General features: G+C 38.7%; 1 protein-coding gene across 3 annotated transcripts in view; it reads right to left on the reverse strand.

Annotated features, from left to right (window-relative positions):
- ldlrad4b (low density lipoprotein receptor class A domain containing 4b) overlaps window positions 1-25,352 on the reverse strand; it is an 87,549-nt gene that overhangs the window by 22,067 nt on the left and 40,130 nt on the right. For 2 of the 3 annotated variants that reach the window (XM_022673552.2, XM_049480329.1), the window contains exon 3: window positions 21,373-21,513. In XM_022673552.2, coding sequence (XP_022529273.2) covers window positions 21,373-21,513 — 141 coding nt within the window. Of the gene's footprint in view, window positions 1-397; window positions 607-21,372; window positions 21,514-25,352 lie in introns of those variants that run through there. The other variant, XM_007249720.4, reaches the window with a different exon arrangement.

A 25,352-nucleotide genomic window follows, 5' to 3' on the forward strand; every position in this document is an offset into this window, starting at 1 on the left:
ATACTCCTGGGCCAAGACTAAAAACCACCAGTCTACCATGACACTGCCAACAGAAGTAGCAGTTGACAAGAAAGTCAACAGAAAGTAAAGAATCTTAGAGTGCACATGCTCTTCATATTATCATTAAGTCAAGAGCCTGAATTACAACAGTTATTTTCAGTTTAAACAAGCTATATTAGTTGTCAAAATCCACTACTTCCCACCCATACTCTTGAAGTACATCCTGCTGTCCACATTATTTCAAAGTTTTATACACTGAATTAGCTGATCAGTTCAATCAGGTTTCTCAGGGCAGGACAAGATACTCCAGAACCAAGACTACAAACCACCAGTGAACCCTGCCACTGCACCAGCACTAACAGGAAATCTGATATAAGCAAAAACAGGCAGCACTCACATATGTCCATTCCCTGAAGGTGGGGTCCGGTGCAGTTTCACGCGCAGGTGGCATCGGCGCCCTGATGACTCGTGCGCTTGCGCGTGGAGCCCGCACCGCCGTCAAGCACATTGCTTTCACCACATGCTTTCCATCAGCCCAGCCACGGCTCACTGTCTAGCACACTCAGGCTAATGCAGCCGTCTTCTGCCGCTGCTCTCAACAATGCTGCACCCAGTGTGAACAGGGGGCGGACTCTGTGACTCCCCCCACTACTACCACCACCGCTACCCTGCCCCCCACCCGCATCACAGCCACGCTGCTCTCGCAGACAAGAATACTGAAGAGGCAGCTAGAGGGCTGGTGCCTAGCCCAGTGAGTTACACCTACAGTTCATACCAGACGTTTATACCAGACGTTTGTACCAGACGAGACCGGGCAAGGCTGGCAGGGGAACAACAGGGGTATAAATGCGTGTCTGTCTGAAGATTGCTGGGGAATATTAGATTAGATCTGAGCAGAAATTATTATCATATTGTTTAGCTAAATATATGTCCACAATTTCCGGACAAAAAAAATAAAAAATAAGGCTATTTCTTGTGTAATTTAAATGCTCCAAGCTTGATTTTTTAAGTTTTTAAATAGATATTTTTATAGTCTATATTCTGCTACTCTGTAAATAGTCCTACAATAGTCTTACTGGTGTATTCAGGGGACTTTAATTATATAACTCAAAAATGCCATGCCAAAACAAGTCTAACCACATTCAATTCAAACTGGGTTGCCGTTTGGCATTACATGATGCTCTGAACCATTTACCGAAGAATGTAATTGAAGTAATTGAATTGAATCAATCTCTCAGGGACCGAGATTTACACCCTTGGTGAGAAATGTGGTAGGTAACCTTGAGGTGACCCCACTGTCTGGCCCCTTTCAGGCTGCAGTCGTCTAGCTTGTACCATGGCAGGGACACGAATTAGTGTGTTGAGGAAATGGAGGGGGGGAGGGGAAGGTGGCGGGACATAGAACCCCCTCCAAAGCAGGAGCAACCAGACAAAAAAAAAAAAAAAAGAAACTTGAATTAATTAGATATAGCCATATTTAAAAAATCTGGTGTGTCCAAAATAGGTGGTCTCAGTCTGGATTACTTGAGCCATGGTTTGGTTTGTTTGCAGTGTGAAAACACGTTTTTTTGGTGGATTGGATTTTTGGACCTATTGCAGGAAGTTAAAGCAGGCCATCGTCATCCATTACACAACAGAATAATAGAACATATTTATCAGAACTAAGTCTTCTACACCTGTATTTGCTTTCAGGTTCTAATGTCATAATGCAGAACATCACCCTTCGGCTGTCAGCTTTGCCCAATCCCTGTTGCCAGAATGAAATTTAAACGATTAAAATCCTTCTCTTCTGCCCACTCAGCTACCAATTCATCCCAGTAGGAGACAAGCTGACATTTATCTGTCTGACGTCTTGTCTGGAAGTCATGTCCCCCGCCAACACACACATACGCAGGCGCGCACACACCAGACGTGGGGGTAGACAAAGAGGGAGGGGAAGAGGTAGGGGTCAGGACTCAGGGTTTGAATGGGTGTCTGAAGCAACATCCCGAGGGACGCTAGTGTTGGACACACTATGCATGTTAATGTTGTTGTGGCTGGCTTTGACAGTCCCTGTAGAATTCACAGCATGTACTTAAATATTGGCTTTTCTAAAATGCTGCAAGGAAATTTGGCCTTCTTCTGTGAATATATTGACTATATCACAAAATCTAGGCATATAAGCATAGCATAGTAGTAGGGTATCAACTAGGAATAGTGTCTGTGTTTATTCATTCATTTATTTCTATTATATTGACTTTTTTTATTTTTGCACTGCATCTTAACACCGAAACACTGACAATCTGTTATTGGTATACATAAATATATACACAGGTATATTAGTGCCTTTATTTAATTGTGTGGTTTAGTGAGCAAATTTTCATCAAAGCATTATGTCCCCTACCAATCATTTTCACTGCTGTTTATGTGGCTTAGAGCAAAGCACCACCTAGTGCTCAACCTAGAGAGTGAGCTTTTACAGCTGTAGTTTGCAGTTTTCAGCCACATGGCAAACCACAGTACTTCAGATGGTTGGCATCACCGTCCTAATGCATTTTTATAATACTTCTGGGTGGAGATGCTGCGTTTTCAGAAGTGGCTTATCTAGACCAGAATAGCAGAGTAGTATTACGTTTCCCTTAAGCTGTAAGCCCTTAGAAAGTAAGTAAAGTTTACATCAGCACAGTATTGCAGGAACTGTTGTGGATTAACAGGTGAATTATATATGGTAATACTATTTTGTAAACTATTCCCCTTTTTACATGTTGTCACCTTGCAATCAGAAATCTAAACATGTTTTATTGATATTTTAAGTGACAGACCAACACAAAAGTAGTACATAGTTGTGAACATACCATCCCAACTGTGAAACATGGTGGTGGCAGCATCATGCTGTGGGGTAGCTTCTCTTCAGCAGGGACAGGGAAACTGGTCAGAGTTGATAGAAAGATGGATGGAGCTAAATACACTAAATACAGGGAAATCCTGGAAGAAAACCTGTTGGAGGCTAAAGGAGATTTGCCTTCCAGCAAGACAATGACCCTAAACAAATTGCCAGAGCTATAGAGGAATGGATTAGATCAAAGGATACTCATGTGTTAGAATGGCCCAGTCAAATCCTGACCTAAATCCTACTGAGCTTCTGTGGCAAGACATGACAATTGCTGTTCATAGACACACTCCATCCAATCTGTCTCTAGATGCACAAAGCTGGTAGAGATATACCCCAAAGACTTGCAGCTATAATTGCAGTGTATTGATACAGGGGGGGCTGAACACTTCTGCACATTACACTTTTCAGATTTCTATTTGATTCAAATTTGAAAATGTATCATGTTTGTTCCACTTGTTGGTATATTGATTAAAACCTCCATAAAACACATTTAAGTTTGTGGTTGTCAGGTGACAAAAAGGGATATGGATACTTTTCAAACCAACGTATTCTGATATGAAAGTCGATGATGTATTGTACATGTGCATATGTGTATTATATATATATATAGGTATATATAGCACTTTTTGTAGGTGTTAGTAGGAGATGGCCTGCAGGAACAATGTTTCAGCAGCAGTGGGGCAGCCAGACAGGGCCAGCCCACTGATAAGCTGCAATTTTAATGTGGGAGAGGCCAGCTTAAGCACTCTCCATTACCTGACTCATCTACCACCAAAACCAGCATGCTGTGGCATATTATCTTGATACTCATCCCAGGAGAACGTCCGTGCACTTGTGTGTGTGTGTGTGTGCGGCTGTGTATGTGTGTGTGAAGATTGCCATCTGTAATGTGACGTCTGAGGATTTGTACTGCAGTGTGTGTGTGTGTGTGTGCGGTGTGTGTGTATAGATAATCACCAGGTATTGAGTTTTTTTCACCCCCTTCTCTCCTGCAGCCTGCTGAGCATCGTAATGGCCCGTCTGCCCAGTAGGGTGAGGTAATGTCTAGGTTTAATGCCAACCTCCCTCACCGGCACACAGTGGGCACACACACACACACTCACAGTCCAGCACAACAGGAAGAACAGCAGGCACAGCAACTCCCAAAATGGCTGCTGTTGTGACTCCTAACGATTATGACAACATTATTAGCATTTTGCTAACGAGCCACATGGCAGAGTCTTCCTTGTGTCGCTCCAGACGATGCTGTAATGCTGCATAGACAACGCCTGCACCTCACTGATTCCTAAAAACATCAAATCAGCACAAGACACTGTAGGTATATGTCAGAGCTCTGCCAGGAACTGAGCATTAAATACCTTTCCCAAGGTGGGTTAAAACAGAGATAAAGATGAGACAATTCTAAAATAAGTAGGTATTTTAATATTTCTGTTTTCAGTCCAATACATATTTGAAGCATGTTTTCAGACACTGTATATCACGCTATTTTTATTTTATCTTATTTATTTATTCAATTTATTTTTTCCATGACTGGGCTTTTATATAGGTTTGTGACTTACTCTACTGTTAGGAGTATATATAATATAAAACATGAAGGGTTTAAATTAAGGATTTAATTAGTATTGGGTTTACTTTGTCTCACAAAATGATACAATAAAAAAAAGAAATCCGACTTAATTAGCAAAAAACAGCTGAAGAATGTAAACAATACACCTTAAAAAGAGATACGCCAACAACTTTAACACAGTTTCTTTAATTCCATAAACACTATTAATGGAACTAAAATACTCAATGTTGAAAAGAGATATTTTTTAAAAGCTCTATTGCACAAGTAAGACAAAAGTTTAATATCAATTAACAACGTTTCTCTGAAGCCATTAGAGGCATTACAGTATTAAAATCAGCCACCATTTATTTCTTCCTCCAGTTAACAAATAAATTCAGTTCAGTGTGCATTATTAAATTATCCTACAAGCTACGGTATTAATGTATTTAAAAGGGCTATAGTTACTTCCTCATGTCCAATTTTTTTTGGAGTTTATCTCATGATGAACAAATGACTCCTATTCTGGGCTCTTTTGGGGGACGAGAGGAACGTTTGTCTAAGCTGTGGATCGGTTGTGCAATTCCATTCCTCTCACTCCAGTCACTGCAGTGTGTTAGCTTGTTATGCTAACTGGCTAGTGTTATCTAGCGAGCTGTGTGCTTCATTAGTGGTGCTATTCTACACTGTGTGCTTCTACATGGTGCTCCGCAGCGCCTCTAGCAGTAGGAATGGTGGTATGTGAAATTGGTTGGTATTGGCAATTGGTATGAACCGGTATACCACCCAGCACTAGTGTGTTTCTTGGTTCATGTGACACACGTTGTATGTTTCCCATGAATAGAGTTTTTTTTTTTATACATTTTACATATCCTGATGAAACATAATAGTATTCTAAAGTGCTCTGAGTGTGTACACAGGAATTATTACACTGTATCCAGCAAAAGGCTTTATTTGTGTTGTGATAGAATGCATAAAAGCTGTTTTTTAACTACGGTTGAGGGAAAGATGTATCATGTATAAAACATATTTGTTTGAGTTCAAAGACACATCGTCAACATGTCTGACTGTGAGGTCTGAGACATCAGGTGAGACAGGGTTAATGGAAAATTCTACTTATCATATCTTCACAGCTAGATTTACTTCAGCAACCTCAGCAGCAGCATGTTTTCCTCTCAACATCACTAATTGCTTCCATCTATTCACTTGAGAGAACAGAGTCAACAGGCTGGAACTCATCTGGAACTCATTCTAATCTCTCGGCTGGAGCTTCAGAACTCAGTGAGCACCAAACATTCACTGCTTATGGCAGCCAATCATAGTCAATGATGGATGATGAGGCTCATCCAATTGTAAATATTCAAATACAACAAATAATGCTGCCACCTGAAAACAAGCCTTTCATAATGAGGGAAATGAGAATGTTGGATATCCACAGTACAATACATAGGTTTCAGGCATGTTAGCACATTATTTAAAACCATTTCTCTCAGCAATAAACTGCAGATACGTTAGAACAGACACAGGCAAGCTGAAAAAGAGTAAAATACACAGACAGTAATTTATAATTTTGGAGCTGATACATGCATTGTGGGCTGTGACTGAAGATCAAATCTTTGTTCCAGATTCTCCTGCATAGATTCATTCAATTCCACCACCAGGTCACATAATTTAACATCACTAAAAACAGTGATTTACCAAATCATGTGTTGATAATCATAGTTATATGATAAATTATCACAGATGAATGTGACATTAGAAGTTTGGAGAAATTTTTGTAAACACAAGTGTAAAGCCACTATTTTGTGTACGAATGCTTTATTAGCACATTTAAACATTAATATTAGAATAAACTCCTACTGCTTGTTCAAATTAATTTTTTACAGAACAATTGTTAAATTCAGGCCATGTAGAAAAACAAACAAACAAAAAACCCTAAAACCAGAAACAAAATATCAAAATAGCTGTTTTTGCATGACTGCAATGATGTGTGCCACAAATATATGTAAGCATGATATAGGTGCTTCCCTAGAATGATTTGTGTCTTGATTGCTTATAAAGAGGATGCACAAGCAGTGTGTGAGATCTTTAACATTAGAACAGGAACTAACTTTATTTAGCTGAGCAGGGAAAACTTGTTCTGTCTCTCTCAATTTCTCTGTGTGGAAAACCAACGTTGACCTACTTTTTTAGACCCAAAACACAACCAGTGGTAGGCAGAGAGAACACAGTTTTGGCAAATCTGCTGAGACACACACACAAACACACACACACACAGCCAAAAACCTCAGAGTTTCAAAAAATAAAAAGGATCTGAAGGTGTATCCACATATCCATATTTGGGCATTTTCTCCAGCTTCCAGCTTCCTTTAATGAAAAACATCTCAGTCTTTGTGCCGCAAAAAACATGAACCCGAATTATTCAGAGAGGAGAAGAGGCAGAACCCGGTTGGCCAGTCATGCCCGGTGAGCCGTGCTGAGTGGGCCAGGCTGAACACAGCCACTGGAGACTAAACTCAGGCTTTAGGCTTTAGCACTTTTTAAGTGCTCAACAGCAGAAACACTGCCGAGCTCCCTGTATTGCTTCAGCAACCTTTTCCGGCCTAAAGACCCACCTGTAAAGGCTTCAAATAACTTACAAACTCTAAACTTGCTGGAAAATCACACCTCAACTACCCCCCTGCCTGAATTATTAACAATTTATGCAGGTGATTTAGAAATTTACTTGATTTTGTCCAGCTGGATATTCATTACAGCAGAAATAACAGCAGGAAAACTGCAGGTTTCCCTCAGCCATGAAATATACAAGGATCAGACCGTGACAGGCAGAACTCGGGCTGCGAGGTAAGCATACAGTTGGGAGAGAGGTGAGGAAACTGAGGAAAAGTATTTCCCCACTTTAATTCTGACATGAAATTTCATACTCTTACTACCAAGTCAGTGATGTGAAAATGTTACAGTGTCCTCAAACAGGACTGAAAGTTGTATTAAATGTGAAAAGGAAAAATTGGAAGCAGAATTAGTTTTAAAATAAATGTTTTAATAATTATAATTAATCTTGTTTTGAACAGAGAAAGCATATGGATGCAATAGACAGGACCTTTCTGATTCCAGCACAGGGTCCCTACTGAGGACCTGCCCTACCACAATTGCAGCCTAGGCTTTGTAACGCAAGTTTGGAATGGTGGCCAAGCACTTTAGCACCCTGCAAGCAATAGTTTATTGCTTGGTGCTTGACAAAGGACAAGGGGTGTTTCTCAATACTAATAATGCAAATGCAAAGAATGTACTTACATTCTAGGGCAGAACATTCTCGAAAAGTTACCCTGCAAAAAAACCTCACAAAATACAAGTACAGAATAGAGCTATTAAGATGCTGTGTACTTGTTTATTTATTATAGTACTATAGACCTTCAAATCTTTAAAATCTGTCCTTCAGCCATTATTATCCAAATATAATCTTAGCTAAAGCTAACACATGAAGGTAAGTTATACAATCCTTGCAAAATAACAGGATAATCACTGTTCATTTTAAATTAACTAAGGTTACGTTCACATTACCAGGCTCATGTGGCTCAGATCTGATTTTTCATGGCTGTGTGAACATGCCAAATCTGATTTTTTCAAATTAGATTTAAGTCACTTTCATATATGATCCTAAATCAGATATGTATCCTATTCATGGACATGCAACATAAATGTGAGGGGTCAAATTGAGGGGTCGGAATTCACGCAGCTTTTTGCTTTTACTCATGCGCTAGGTGCTTCTCTCTCGTACCCACACATCTCTATCAATGTATCAATGTATCAATGTGAGCATGTAAGGTGGTTCAGGGATCAATTCGTTTACATTACACACAGATACAGGTCACTTATATTTGTGAATGTGAACCGTCAAGATAGCTTAATCAGATCTGAGCAAAAAATCAGGATTTGAGGAATATGGCTTGTAATGTGAACGTAGCCTAAGATTTGATAGCTTTGCTACAAATCTCTTGACTTTTTTTTTAAACAAAACAAGGAGCAATAAAACGTGTAATTCCGGTCTGGTCTTCATCTTTTACCATCACATCAGTACTGACTTTACAGTGAATTCTGGGTATTTTTGTTTTCTTTCCTTAGCAACCTACCAACCACTGCACTCTTGGTTTACAGGGAAGAACAAAGACATATTCAGGAATTTTAACCAATATTGTTGAATATGGTCTTGAGTATTAAAATGCCACTTGAGCAAGAGAAGTTAATGTCAGGCAGGAACATAAAGGTGCGATGCACACAAGAACGAGACATTGAGAAACAGCCCAGGTGCTGATCCTTTGCTCCGCCCACTCACACTTCTTTTTGGTCGAGGGGATCGAACAAGAAAGGAAGCACTGATTCTATGATTTGGAAATCTACGGTACCAGTTAAAAGTTGAAAACCACTCCTGTTTTCAACATGTTAGAATAATGCTAAAGACACTTTAAAAGTATGAAGGGACACATATGGAATTACATACTAAATAAACAAACCAGACTTCTTTTTTTTTTTTACTTTAGATTTAATAAAGTAGACACATTTTCTTTGATTTCTGTTTGACTAGTACTGTACACATTCATAATATGATTCCTTAATTTTGCATTAAAGGGAGCATAGAGTCCTTTTCTAGAAAATTAATTATTAGTTTTGACTGTTTTTAGTATTTATGCACGTCTTTCAGATGCCAATCCTTGATGTAACCTGAATAACATGGTACACAGCATATCACCCAGCACTAGCAGCAGCTACATATGAGTAAACATACTATACTACCTTTGGTTCTGAGGAGGAGAGCTTTGAACAGCAGGACAGACCCCTGAGGGAGGCACCAGCCACCCCAAGAGTGCGAAAGCCCAGCAGAGAGACATGAGCCATTATCATTTTAGCAATCGCACACTGTTTACTGGTGCTGAGAGTGGAAAGTGTGTGAAGAATGTGTGTTAGGGGTGGGAGGAGGTGTTCAGTGGGCAGATGAAGAGACTGCTAACCATGGTAACACGGGCAGCTCAGAAGATGCAAGACGGATTCAAACGTGTTGCCAATAATAAAAAGAAAAAAAAAGAGAGGGAGGCTGGCCGAGTAAATGGGTGAGGAAAATGAACCTTGAAATTAAAACTTAAAAAATGTTAAATATTTTAATATTTTCTAATTCTATGCGATTCAAGTGGTCTCACTAAATAAAACAATTCACAAATCTCCACAACTGACAGATTTATCACCAAAGTGTTTCTAGGCAATGTATGACAACAACACTGAGGTCTTATTCCCCAGAAATATTTTTGTCATATTAATATAATCATTAGTAATCCTGATACAGTAAAATAGCACAATAATGCAATTTCACCCTTTTAAAGAACAGTAAACTTTTACAGAGAAATAGATGTAGGATAAAGTATACATTTTTCTTTATTTACTGCATTCCATTTTGCATGAGCGCTATTATTAATGCACTGGTCATTGTGCAAGTGACCTTAAAAAAAATAAGGTTTATTCACATGTATACAAACATGTGAGAGTAAAAGTAAAAACATCAGATGATATTATGGTCAGCAATAATGATTAGGATAATGTCCACATATTGTACAATAAGTTAAGTATATAATTATTGTGACAGACCTAGATCTAACAAAATGTCTACATAGGTTTTGGTGAATAAGTCCCAATGTATCTACTCAGAGAAGTAGTAGGAAGGGTCCTGGTGCTGAGCTGAGGAAGAGGACCCTATGGACTAGAACTCAATCACCTGCTGCAGACCACAGAATGGGCCTCTGCCAGCATACTAATGCTAACAGCTGGGTCCTTTTAGCCAAGCCACATCATCTGCATCTCAGCGGCTAATTGGCCAGCTTGATGGTAAAGCTGGGTCTTTTCACATCGGGTTACTATAGGGTAGGCTATTCACTACTGTATCTCTTATTCCAGGCTTACACACGGCAACATACAGACACGCCGGGACAATACGCAGACAAACGGCTGGACTTCAAACACACTGCCTTCATGTTCATTTCCTCTCTGTGTGGCCTCCCCCCTCCCTCCTTTGCTTTTCTTGTGTTTCACTGGGTTTCATTCTGGCCTTTGAGGCAAAAAAGAGAGTAATGCCTAAGACTAGTCCATTTACTGCTATGCTTTCTTCTTTTCCCCTTTTCCCTCCGTCTCTGTTGCTCTCCTACTCTTTGAGGGGGTGAAAATCCAGAGAGGAGAGCTGTCAGTTTCCCACCTTTAATGGTCCCAGTGGCATCATTAGCCACCATACCCACACAGGGTCAAACTTACTGTGGAAAGAGACAAGGAGAGAGAGATGAAGCTTGGGGGTGGAGGGAGGGTTGTGGGGGGGGGGGGGGAATCATCCTTCGTAGTGGGTGGCTCAAAGGACAAAATGACAAAATGACAAAGAGAATGGCGAAGAAAGAAGCCCAGCAGACCTCTGTGATAAACAACCCCGGACCCCCTGCGCCTCCTGTCAGCTGACACTTCCCAATATCCATCCATAACCATGCTGATGGCAAGTATCTACTGAACACCACAGCAGAGACCTCTCCAACAACACCGTTAATGGGACTGCGATGTGTGAGGTGCCCTGATTAAAGCGACAGACACAGAGACGCAAAAAACGAGGCAACGAGAAAAGTGAGGCCTTTCACACAAACAGCATTTTCCTCCGTTCACTAATAGATCTCAGGAATAGAGGCCGACCGATCGATCGGCCAGCCGATTTAATCGGCCGATTTTTGTTATTTTTTTATCAATCGGCATCGGCCGATTTTCTTATTTGGCCGCGCCGATTTTAATCCGGCACATCTGCGGGCAGCTACTTGGAACGCAGCGCAAGGTTTCAAGAGTGAGCAAGACTTGGGTAAGGCATCCATTTTTACAATCCAGTGTCCCAAAGTCTATATTTTCTCTCATGATTAGTAATCTGTGATGTTGCTTCATTTACTGAAAAAGAATAGAATTTCAACTGCATCGGTGTTGTAGCATTTCTCTCCAAACGAAACTATGCTTAGCGTTGATGGCAGGAGTGCATTTGGAATGCGCCCTGACTATGCAAGGCAAGCCCTATCTATAAGCTCTAGTATAAAATAACTGACGTCTCTTCTTCAGAAACGAAAATCTAAGTAAATAAAATCAAATTAACACTTGATATTTTCAGTATTTAAATTATTTTTAGACGAAATGAAAAAGGGCAGGACTAAAACTGTTTAAGGATATTCGCAGCATCAGCTGCGCTGAAATAATAATTACTGGTTAGTCAGGATTATTAGAGGACTGTACTTCTCCTTATATATAAATAAGCTTTATTGTAAACGAATTAATAAAACAAATAGTTTCTAAAATAATGGAGTTAAAATAAAACATCTCTTTTTCCTTCACTACAAACAGACATTAAATCATGCCGCCTCCTGCTGTTCTGCTGTAAAACTCACCCGTTTAAAGCGGTTTGCGCTGTTAGATATTAAATGAAACGATGAGCAGAATTTTCTGTTTTGTCGGGTTCTACTTTAGAACCCCCTCCAGACTTTTCTGATAAAAGCTCATTTTATCCTGAACCTATAAAGCTCTTCAGCTTTCTCAACTCATTTTCCGCTCACGCACCGAACCTCCAGTACAGCTGATGAGACGCGTTTCTCTGGCTAAGGAGCTCATTTGAAGAAGAAAAAAAAAAACAGATAAAGCTATATTTAAATTACAGCACCTGTCTGTTTTTGCATTATTTATAATTTTATTCTTAATTTAAACGTCACCCATTTTTGTAAAATAATAGCTGCAGCCCTAATGTGAACATTTTATAACATTGTCCTCCCATGTCCATTCGTTTTCAACTGCATGGAGTTGAAGAAGAAATAAGCTTTGCCGTTTTGGAGTAACTATCTAAAGTTGTCACATTATGGAAGTCTTCTTGCACTCTGTTAAACATATTAAAATGAATAATTAATAGACTAACAGACTGCAACAAGTCATACATTTGTTAATTAGTAGGCCCCTACAGTAAATTTTATATAATAGCCAACATAATATTTCTACTATAAACATGAATATATAGTGTATATAGAACATATGTTATATAATGAATAAAATAAAATGTTATGGATAATACAATCTAAATAAAATTAATATTTTTTTTATTAACATATAGTGATATAGTAACATTAAAGTCACTATAAAATGCTAATTTATTTTCAATAAATTGTGTGAAGTTTACAACTGTTGTTCCTCCTCTTACTAGTATGATTTTAAGCATGCCAAATAAATATAATACGATAGCATATCGGCCCTAAAAATCGGCAGGTCACATCGGCCATCGGCTGACTCTGACCACTAATGATCGGTATCGGCATCGGCCTTAGAAAAACCCATATCGGTCGGTCTCTACTCAGGAACAAATTTAAATTCCCACAAAAGCGCTGACTGAATATTGCCAGTATTACCAAGCACTGAAACCTACGAAAATAAATAAAACAGTCTCTAATCTTTGATCCTTTAAAAAAAAAAAAAAAAAATTAGACAAATCATAGTGAAACTTCAACGGTGGTTGGACTGGTGACAGCAAGCAGGAAACATGTCATAATGTCATAAAAAAACAAAACAAATCCAAATCCTATCTGTACATTCCAATTCTAGATGATGAAAGAGAAGGTAAGTCTATTAAATGTATCCAATCAATTAATGAAATCTATGATATGACACAGCATTAATCATTGTCAGGATAATTACAGTGTATTGAAAAGAATGAGGAATGAAACTTTGCTCTGTATAGTGATCTCATCCCCACCTCAAGGCATAACATCCCATAACAACACAACACAGCAGGAAATGTTTTCATCAAAAGCTTTCATCAGTAGCTACTTCTTGAATCGAGCTTGTTTACTTACTCAGTTCTCCATTTCTGTGATTGTAATGACTGATGAATGAATTTGAGAGCCTCGTGATTAAGAACAAATGTCACTCTTTCCCGTTTTGATATGCACTGACACCACAAAATACTTCAATCAAGATCATTTTGGCTGTTTCTTGTGAGACATCATTTGTTTCCCCCTTTTTTTTCCTTTTAAAAATACTAATAACGTCAAAAGTAAAAAAAGACATGCTTTATTCTATACCAAATTAAACATTTAAAATGACATAACTCTTGTATTACCATGATCTACAATTGTAACAACAGTTGATCATCAACGCTTATGGATGCAACTGTATAATTATCTCCTCGTTTACAGGGGGTATTTAGCTATGAGAACCCTGCTCTACACATTTTGATGTAGACCAACAAGTATACTCCCTGAGTAAGTGATCATATTGTACTTCCAAATTATGCGTTGAAAGCAAAAAGGCATCATGGAGTTCTAAACAAACCAAACAACAGAATGTAGAATCTCCTCTCTGTAGAGTCCAAATTAAGCCAAATCTACTGAGCTCTTGCTCTGGTTTGAATCAGGTAATGAGTTTGCCCATTTGGAATATTTTACTTGGGCTTAGTTTGGTTTTCACACACAAAAAAAGGTAAATACAAAAAGAAGGTCTTGTGTTCTTTTCTTCTGCACATTTACACTGGTCCAGAAACTGCATTTGTTAATAGCTGTAGTAATTATCTGGGCAATGCACTCAAGGTTAAATTCAAACATGTGGCATACATCTGATGGGTGGTGCAGACTGAGGTTGGATCATACTGTCACCAAAAAACATGTAACCAGAGTCTGATTAAAGCGAGCTGGCATGAAAACACCTTTAGATTAAATAGTTTCAGATATATATATATAAAAAAAAAAACGCAGTACACTGTCAATGACCGCTTGCAGAAATTCATGCGCTGCATATTATATACATTAATGCATCAAAAGTAGCAACCCACTCAATGGACATGCTTTAAATCTTGGCAAAGCTGAAAGCTATGCAAGAGATGGTAAGGAACAACCTCTCATGGTAGATTGTCTTTAAATATTACGATATAACCCCATGAGCTTAGTTATGTATTGCTTTGGTCAGATTTTATGTGACACTCAGAGGTTTCTGATAGCATTTACTCTACACGTCAGCACACAACTGTGATGTTGGCTTAGGAGTCTTACTTAAGATGCCACCTAATTTGTAAATGATGTATAACAAGAACTACTTGTACTATAAGTTGGTGATTTGGTATAAAAGAATAAGGTGAGGAAAAAAAATGATATACCATTATCAAAACACCTCAATAACTTGCTAAACAGTCAGTCTTATCTAGCCCTAGCAGCAAACAGGCTCCCAACTCAAAAATGTCATTACAGCAGTGTCTACTGAAGGTCACTTGAATTCAACACACATAAATACATTGGACTATTCAATTCGCAGTTGGTTAGTTAATATGTAAATCACTCGTGTTGAAGTCTGGAATGCCTTCAGAAAGCCACCACAACTTCCAAGTCATCAGCCATCTTCAGAGAACTGAATTACTTCTCTTCTATTGAACATCAAAGAGACCATGACCAATAAAGAGAATCGAGGAGATCACAAGAAAAGGTGCTTCAAACGTCTCAAAAACAGGAAAATACATGAAAAGTGACGAAACAAGCGACTCATTCAAGCCGCATTTTTCACTAGTCCAAAAAAAAAAAGCTCTCAAAGACATTTTCATTCGCATTAAGCTCCTTGTCTTTCCAGCCCAGCATTCCAGGGAGCAAAACAACTCCATCAGCCATGTCCTCCTCTCTCTCTCTCCAGGAACTTCAATGCCCCCGTGCCTGACTTTGCCTCCCTGAGAGTAATGTTGACTGCATAGAGAAGGGGTGACGTCGGTTTGGCAATGAGAACGTTAGCATGAGAATACGGTGGGCTGTGCTGGGCTCAGATTAGCACGAGATGATGAGGATTACGCATGGAAATCCCAAACTCAAACAAACTGCCGGTGCTCTTCACTCCAGACAAGACTCAATCAAAGCCACTGAACGTGACCTGGCTGACCTCCTGACCTGGTCAACCTGGTTAAAAACTCTAGCAGAGAAAGGGAGGATTGGCAGGAGAGAGGACAGAGTAGGAGGGAGGGAGAACAAGTGGAAGAAAGAAGAGAGCAGGAAAGAGAAGAAAGAGATAAGAAGTGGAAAGAATGAGGGTGAGAGAGGAGCTCACCAAGTTGCATGTAAAAACATTATCTAAAAATTAATACTGAGCTTGTTACAAAATGTTAAAAAGTTGGGCTTGTGCTAAAAAGCATCAAGTTTCTCTCAGTTGGATTATTCAGATTTTTCAGACAAACATTCTTCTGAAAAGAAGAAATGAAGACTTCCCATTAAAAGAAACACTTAATAGATTTGTATCTACAGGATTACACATGCAGCATAAATAAAGAGCAGATATTTTTCCACAGTAATGCAACCTTATTGCATACTGTTGTAATCTGCATGTGTAGATGTGCCAGAGTTCAGGGGTCATACAAACAAGGTTCTATTCCACATTTTCCCAGCTTCCCTGGTACACCTGCCTGCCAGGAAACCCAGGATATGCCTGGAATATTTTCTCCACATGCCTGGGTCACTGGGTTCATTGACCAGCTTACTGGGAATATTTGCAATGCAGGCAAAGCTACAGCCAATGGACCACATCCTGGCACAAATGTTCCCTTTATTCCATGGACCAAGGGCAGTGTGAAGAGCTTGAGAGACTGCAGCTCACACAGATATGTTTGTGCAGGGGGGTCAAAGGCAACAGGAATGGTGCCATTTATGTGTACTTCATACCCACAAAAGTAAGTGGCACACGGTTGGTAGTCATCTTAACATTTCTTTGGCAGCGGCACAATGGTGGGTCTTTTGAAGAACAGCGGGACAATGAATTGAGTCAGTGAGCAGTTGTAAATGTCTGAAAACAGCTGCACTTCATAGGTTCTGGGGGGGGGGGGGGGGGGGAAGGTTCGGCACAACAGCTTTACAGGCCTCAAAGTTCTTCTTTCATTTCTCTTTTGTTTTCTAGGCCAGCACAGCCTGGAAATGAAACTTTCAAGAGATATGAAGGATATGAAAGTATATTAAAAACGCAGGCAATTTGGTGATGTTAGAAACGGAAAAAACTCCATAGCAAAAACCTGAAGCAGACAGAAACAAGGAGAAGCAAACAGAGTGGAAAGCAGAAGAACTCTCGTCGGTACGTGCCTCTTATTGAAGTACTGGGCTCTGAGAGTGACCAGCTGGCCAGCTGTAGAGGAACAAGCTCCTCAAACTCTGCACCACCCTGGAGAGCCATTAAAACATGCTTCAAAGTGTGCCACTCTCAGGCCCCATCTGAGGAATGAGGCTCCAAAGATCCCTCTAGAAAAGAGCGCAGCGGCTTTTTAACACCGACCCGGGATCAGCGTCGCAACTCCCAATGGTGAACAAAAGTTGTCATGTTTATTCAGTGCCACTCAGATAGTCTCCTTAAAATAATCCCTTAAATCACACAGACAAAGAGACTGATCTGAAAGCAGTGCAAGATAGAACAACAGAAGCCCAGATCTGCATATGAATGGCCACTAGCCTGTAGCTCTGCATGGGGGCACTGAGGGGCCATAATCATTGCGCCTTCCCCTCATCAGTCCACCCAAGTCCCCCTATGGAGAAGCCCCACACCGAAACAGCCCTGTCTGGGCACGCGGAGGTGAAAAAGCTCCTTTAACCATGGTGGCCCTCCGGAGCCGGGGTCCTCGCCGCTTAAAGCCACGGGTGACCGTAGCCCAGGGGAGCCCATGCCCGTCTCCTGCCGCGCCTTTCAGCTTGGACACTTGAACACACTCGTTTTACGCTTCATTGACTGGAGAGTCACACTGGAGAACATGCAGAGCAGCTGCAGACCGGCCCTGCCGTTTGATCCAAACAGGACTGTGGCTTTCAGGCCCATTAACCTCGTAGTGGCCAAACGCAGTCACGCTCCACAACAGCACACTTCATCCACACAGACGACGGTTATGCAGGTTTGAGCTGAGCTCGGACAGAAATGAGGAGGAGAACATAGAAAACAAACTCCTTGTTTCACACAAAATGTTCACCACTATAGCCTTCGAGTACAGATTTTTCTTTTGTGAAGAAAACCGTAATAAAGTGATCTGAAATGAACTTGGGACACTATCGACACTATGAATGCAATTTATAACTAGTTTAGGTATTCATGTTTAATGTGGGGACTTTTCAAGGACAGCTTCTTCTATCTTTTATCTCTTTAATCTATTCAAAATTTTGAATCTGCTATCTTTCTTATACTTTTTGTTACCAAGCAACTTATTTTTGCAGAGATTAATTCAAATCAATAGCGGGGTTTTTTTTGTAATATCTTTGAGGATGTTTGAAGGAAATTTGAAGGCAGATGTATTAGAAGTATTAGGTATCTCTCTGTAGAACATCATTGTCATTAGTGTCTGTGGGGGAGCTGGGGGTTAATGAATGTGGTGGTCAGCTGATAAATGTGAGGTAGAACTGTGGTGTGCAAGTTGGATGAGCCTACAAGCCTCACCTGTGTGAGAGACAGAGACCTAATCTGACTGGAATAAGAGGAGCAAAATCAATCTTGCCTGAAGACGTAAACAGCTGGCTGTGCTGCCAGGCACATTTTGTTTAAGACAACTACAAAAAGGCCTTACAGCATATAGAACATACAGAAAAACAACTGGAGATCACTACTGGCCTTAAAAACACCGCTAACAGAAAAAAGCTTTTACACATTAGGGCAGGTCAAATTTTCAATATCAATAAACATAACAATATAAAATGCATTACATAATTTTTGCTAGTTATTTTTTCAGAAGTTGTTAAGTACAGATGTGCGATGTCTGCATTCTGAAACCTAATGTGCAGAGAAACCTAGCTTCTGGCTCTGGCTGAGATGACGGGACTTGGCATTAGAAACAACTACTTTCTGAAAAGACTAGCTGCAGGGGGTGTCAGGGAGATGTCCCTGTTCTCTGCCTCGCCACCAGGAAATGTTCTGGTTTAATGGGCGAAACATTTAAGAGTGGTGGTCCCCAGCTAATGACCCTGCAGATAGTAAATAAGGCAACAGTGGAGGTGCTACGTGTCTTGAGCAGAGCAGGAGAACATCTGCCTGTATGATCAAATTAATATGGATACTGAAATTATATCATATCGAACAAAATTAAGAAATATATTGTAATAAAATGTTGGTCATATAATCTAGTTATACTGCTCACATACCCCTCCTGTTCCACTGTGTTACATTGCCTTGAACCAGGAATTGCTAAACTGTTTAACATTTTTTTTGGTTCAAGTTAAAGGAGTTAGTTATTTTAAATATGGTAAAGCACAGTTTCTAATTTCCAAAAAATATATATACTGCTGTATATACCGCAACTCCAATGACCAACAACTCAGCAAACCAAATGAGCTAAGTTATTATACAGCTGGCAAAGATTTTTTTTGTATATATCACAACTCAAATGACCAACAACTCAAAGAACCATCTAAATGCTTTAGTGTTATTTTTCTTTTTAATAATAGAAAACCTGCTGTATATACACAATATGTCTTTAAAGCTTTATTTAAAAATGGTTCAATATAGCTTTAAAAGGACTCATCTACAGCCATTGAATCTTTTATTATGATAGTATACAGAATCTTCCATTGTGTGTAGCTCACAATAGAAGCCTATACAGCACTAATCACACTTTTTATCTACTGACTTCATATGTTGCTCTTTTGGGAGCACAGTGAAAGAAGCTATAATGAGCTGGCTTCTGACAAAGAACTTGGATAAGCACTGTTTTTGTTCTTGGGCCTGATTCATCAGTCTTTCATTCAACAGTTACGTCTGAGTCAACCTCAAGATTTACGGGAGTCAAGCCCAGGTCAAGGCTGTAACCAGGAGGGGGTTAACAGGGGTTGAGACCCAGAGCATGATCAAGGGGGGGGGGAAGAAAGAGACAGACAAAAGAAACTCAAGCCTAATAAAACAGTGAACTCAGAATGAAAGACACTCAAAGAGATGACTGGACTGTATTTACAGTAACACAGCATGCTACTGCTGGAGTGGAGAGATGACTTAATTAGAAGCTAGAAACATCTTTGGTCATCTTTTCTTTTTTCTTTTTCCACTCTGTGAGCAGTTTCGACTGCACTAGTTCAGGTGTTTTTGGTAAACAGTACCACCATTCAAGTCTTGTACACATAATTTAATGAAGTGTGATTTAAATTCTCCTAAATCAGTCCCATGTAAAAAGTATTGTGGAACTATTTCACTATACATTTCTAGATAACAGTAATACAATTATAACATACTGGTTTTATGGACAAAAGTAGAAATTGAGTTTTATGTTCATTTGGTGCTTAGATTTTCAGGATTATGAAGTTTTTGTAAACTGTATAACTCAAATTCCAGCAGTGACAATTATGGATTTGTGAATTATTATAACAACTTGAATTTAACAGTATAGATCTGTTTAAAGTGAGAAAAATACATTTTGTGGAAAACTAAAGTACAGTGTAACTACGGCAAGTTTTGCCTAGAGCTCTATTGTAACAGTCAGCTTGGGGCACTTGCATTTTGATATGATTCTAAATTTGATTTATAATTCCATGCTTTAAGTAAACAACATTTTTTTACTTAAAGATAACATGTAATTTAGGTGATATTAATCCCAAATAATTCATTTATGTATCTTAAGCCCTATTCAGACAGGATTACCAGTACCATCCTAATGGGCACGTCATGTTTTACCTTCTGTAAAATGAGCCATAAATATAACCTCTGGTCATATTAATCCGGTGTGAATCAAAATGTGGGTACATATTCTGTCATTTCCTGTTTTTAGCACAGACACATACTACACTACTTCACCTACCCATGTAAAACTAATCCATATTAAATAGAGTTTTTGTTTCTGTGTTCTACTTCATTATATAGATGTATTACAAACAGAGTGATCTATTTTAAACCTTTATTTCTTATATTGTTAATAATTATGGCTTACAGCCTATGAAAACCCAAAAATCAGTATCTCAGAAAATTAGAATATATGACAAACTGGTACTTTTGGCAGTGTGGGCAGTGTGCCAAGTCCTGCTGTCAGCAGAGAAGAGCATAGAGTGCTCCGGGAAAAGCACTGCACTGACTTTAGACTTGATATAAGACAGTGGACCAACTCCAGCAGATGACATGGCTCTCCAAACCTTCTCTGGCCATCAGTAAATTTTGCATTTCATTTGGAAATCAAGGGATCAGAGTCTGGAGGAAGAGGGGAGAGACACACAGTCCAAACTGCTTGAGGTCTAGTTTGAATAGATTATCAGCAATAAAAAAATAAACGCTTAAATTAGATCATTCTGTGTGTAATACATCTATATAACATGAGTTTCACATTTTGAACTGAATTACTGAAATAAAGATACTTTTCAATGATATTCAATTTTTTATGTTCACGCACTTTTAATTAGCGGGAGTGTGAGGTGAAGACATTTACCTCTGTGAAACTTCAAATTTGTTGCACGTACTTCAGGACACACCTCTCTGGAGGCTAGATAAGTGTGCTAGTGTGCTGCTTTTAAGTTTTTTTTCTTCTGCACTCTCCTTCCTATTCTGTTGGTGTCCTTAAACTAGTGGTAACAAAAGAATAGTGCACATCACAGCGAACTGGCTGGCTGCCACTGCCTCTGCCTGGTGTCCTTCACCCAGCCTATTGATGTAGCTGAGCTGGAAAAACACGCACTCTCACTCTTTCTCTTTCCTCTGCATTTAAGAACAAGAAAAGTAAAGGATGGAGAGCCTCATGTGGATGCTGAGCTTCATCCCAACACCCAGATCAGCAGGGGTACAGGAGCGGGGTGCTCAAAGCATCCCAATGAGAGCTGACTAATGATTAGCAAGCGGCAAAGACATTTTTAAAGAGTCGTATGACTTCCACAGCAGTAAAACAAAACAAAAGCCAGAACAACACTATAAACAGCAAAGAGAGGGGTGTGAAAAACTGAGAATTTGACCAAAGACAGAAACTTACAGTAGAGAATGGCAGGTGGGGGGTGCTGGGTGGACGGGGGGCAGTTCTCCTCATCACTGTTGTCGCCACAGTGGTTGAGCTGATCGCAGACCAGCGAGCCGAGGTCCAGACACCGACCATTAGTGCACAGGAACTTGCACTCTGAGGAAGAAGAATACAGAGTGTGGTTAAAAGCTACACTATTGATTTTAAAACATGGGAAAACACCAATCTGTAAACAACAAAAGAAGCAAAGAGAGCTTCTCTCACATTTATTCTGACACTTTAAATAAAGATCTAGATCACTCAGGGCTGAAGGGTATGGTTTTATAAAAAACTTATACATCTACAAAATAACATAAAAGGAGAAGGAAAAAAAAAACGCATACATTTCAATTAAAGTAAATGTAAAAATATGTATTTCAAATGTATTTCAAATAATTTGTATTTCAAAAAATTTTATGTATTTCAAACAAAATGTCTATTTGTTACTTCGTTAGTCAATATACACAGGATAAAGATATTTAAATGATGAAAAATACACACACCAATAAGCCTATCTGGCTATTATTGATTGATATATATATAGGTTTTCTCTGTGTTGCCACACCTTATCTAAACTTTAAAAGGCATGGACATCACAAGTCCTCCTAAGGTGTTATGTGCCATCTAGAACAAAGACAAGACATTAGCAGCATATATATAAGTAAGTTAGGGGGGGGGGTCTACATAACCACCGATGAACATTAGGTGCCTGTGACACAATCCCTATAAGATATGTGTGATGTTTTGGAGATGCTCAGACCCAGCTATAAAATATATATTTTATATATATATATATATATATATATATATATATATATATATATATATATATATAAGCCCTTCACAAAGTGGCTCCTTATGCCTGTCAAAGGTTTGACACATAGTTTTAAATGCTGGATATGTTGTGAAATGTTTTTTATGGTTAAATTAGTTTTGAGTTACACAACTTTGCTTTTTTCAGTGCACTCTGTGTGTATGGAGGTGCCACGATGGTGCCACGATTGATGCATTTGCTTGACTGCATGACTGGCTAAAATAGAGAGTTTATATATTCATTCTTATATAAACAGACATGCAAGAAAAGACAACAGACAAAAAGCAAATATTGCATGATAAATCGATTATGTAATTATTGTGACAGGCCTTTTAGCAGTAGAAAAAACATGATTTCAGTATTGGTACTAAGACGGGATAATATGGCCAACATTTATATTCTAATAATTTTTTTTATTTCAGTTCATATAATATAATCCCAACTTCGACGTAAACAAAAGAAAATACAAAGAAAAACATCCAAGAATGCCCACAACAGATGTTTGCACCTACAAACTAGGGGTGTGCCATATCATATCATATACGCATTAATATTACCAACACCTTTGAATTTTGTGAACAATGTTATATCCTAAATATTGTGCAATATCACTAATTATCACAGCATGGTAATACTTTTTTGATGTTTTTAGCAAAAGACAAATTCACACTGTTTTCATTTCCTATTATATATCTACTAGAGACATATTATATCTATTCAGTACCATTTATTTTACTTCAGTCCTGAATATATGGAGATATATGGAGTGCATTATTGGTATCATGACATTCTGGATCATTGACTTCTGTTACAAATCTGATAAATGTTTTGTATTTTTAAATATCTCAGTTAGGAGTGTGCCACATCATATCCGATGCAATAATAAAATTAAATTTTTTGTCATGTCAAGAGTATCTTTACTGCGAAAATACCATGTAATATTGCGATACTATTTTAGGGCCATATAGCCCACCCCTACTACAAACTACTGAAAAATTACTTTTACATGACAATTTATGCTTTAATCTGTCAGATGTGACGCATATAATATATAATAAATTCACACTGAAAAAACATAAAACTACTAAAAATAAATATTGCAATACATATTAATATTGAATTATTGTCCAGTCCTAATTGATATTGCATAAGAAAAAATCAGAACAAGAGTGGTGTTAGGACAGCTGTACTGGTTATAAAGAAACAATTTCATAATTTATGGTAAACTACATGTTAAATACAACAAAAAAAAACACTGAAGGTGGACATCACTGATGGGGCTTTGTAAACAAATGGTCATTCAACACAATCTACCTCTGCATAGATATAAGGAGGATTGCTCATAACGTATAAATCACGTAAAGCTCCCTCTAAGTCTTTAACCACAGCATTCATCTTGTCTGAAATGAGCAGTGTTCACCACAGAAGGCTGTTTATAATCCGCCTGACCCTGGCTCCAGGGACAAGCTCCTAATGACATGGCCCTTTTCTCCTCCACATAACACAACAGCTTGTTCTTCACTCGTCTAGACAGAGGGAGGAAAGAAAACAGAGCTCCTATTTAGAGACCAAAGTAGCATGACCATTCCCCATGGCAGTGCCTCCCTGTCCGCCTGCCCGCTTGTCCATCAGTCCGTCCGTTTGTGTGTTTGAGGAAATGACAAGTGAAGCTCCACTGCTCTGCTCTGTCACTCCCTACCTGCTTGGGTTTTTCACTCTCCTGCTTCGCCGCCCTCTATAATTCATTTTTCTTCTCCATTTCATTCGATTAGCTTTGCCATTTTTGCTCTACTTCACTTGTTCTCTCTACCTACTGACTGGAGCAACAATCAGATACGCCATGGATCTATAGCTCACATCAGCTCCAAAATAAAAGGAATCGTTTCTGTTTTTGATACAGTTTTATCGTCTAAGGCCAAGACTGAAGTTCTATTCTACTGAGGTTTCATTTTATAAAACTCTAATCAGAACTATTAATGATAGAATAACACTAAAATACAATATTAGCAAAAGTATCCGCTCACCCATGCAAATAATTTAACTCCGATTCCAATCACTTTCATGTCCAAAGGTGTATTAAAAAATAACCTAGTCATGTAGACTGCTTCTATAAACATTACTGAAGAATGGGTCGCTCTCAGTAGCTCAGGGAATTCCAGCCTGGTACCATGATAGGATGCCACCTGTTTAAAAAGTGGACCAGTCCAGTTATGAACTTTACTCACTACTAAATTTCCACAGTCAACTGTCAGTGATATTACAATAAAGGATATGGATGCAACTAGAAACAAGAGCAAATCTCAGCAACTCATTGTAAAATAACGAGGAAGGGTCAGTGGATGCTGAGGCGAATAGTGTACAGAGGTCACCAACTTTCTGAAGAGTCACTACATCACTACAGACCTCCAAACTTTACGTCGTTTCAGATTAGCTCAAGAACAGTAGAGTGTAGAGAGCTTCATGGAATGGGTTTCCACTACCGAGCAGCTGCATCCAAGCCTTACATCACCAATGGCAATACAGGCAAGCAGATTAAATTACATAGAATTTTCAGTACCACTTTTAAATAAGACTACCTTTATAAAGGGTTTATAAATGGTTTACAATTAGTTTATTAATGGTTACTAATTAGGTTGTAAATGCCTTAAAAATCATTAATAATCAGTTATAACACATACGTAGAAAGGGCCACACTATAGATAGCTGTGGGTTCACTATTTGGCAAACAACAGGTCATTGTTGCCCTTTCTACGTATGTGTTATAACTAATTATTAATGATTTCAAATAATATTAAATATTAAAATATTAATATTAATTAATAAACTAATTGTAAACCATTTATAAACCCTTCATAAAAGGTAGTCTTATTTTAAAGTGGTGCCGAATTTTCTTATCTATGTGCATTTTTTTATCATCTAATTCAACACGGTTTATCACTTGCAGACTGTCAGCCAAGACATGTACTGTTCGACACTATGCTCATTTAGCTTACCACAAAATATAGACACAGGGGTTATGTAATTTCACATCTATCTTACATCAAGTTTATTACTTTAATTTAAATTTCCACCACTGAAAATCTTACTTATGTTCCCTATTTTCAATTCTCCACATCAATCGTTTTGACAGAGGTTTCATGCC

Source organism: Astyanax mexicanus, chromosome 6 (assembly GCF_023375975.1).
Source record: "Astyanax mexicanus isolate ESR-SI-001 chromosome 6, AstMex3_surface, whole genome shotgun sequence".
Classification (NCBI taxonomy): domain Eukaryota; kingdom Metazoa; phylum Chordata; class Actinopteri; order Characiformes; family Acestrorhamphidae; genus Astyanax; species Astyanax mexicanus.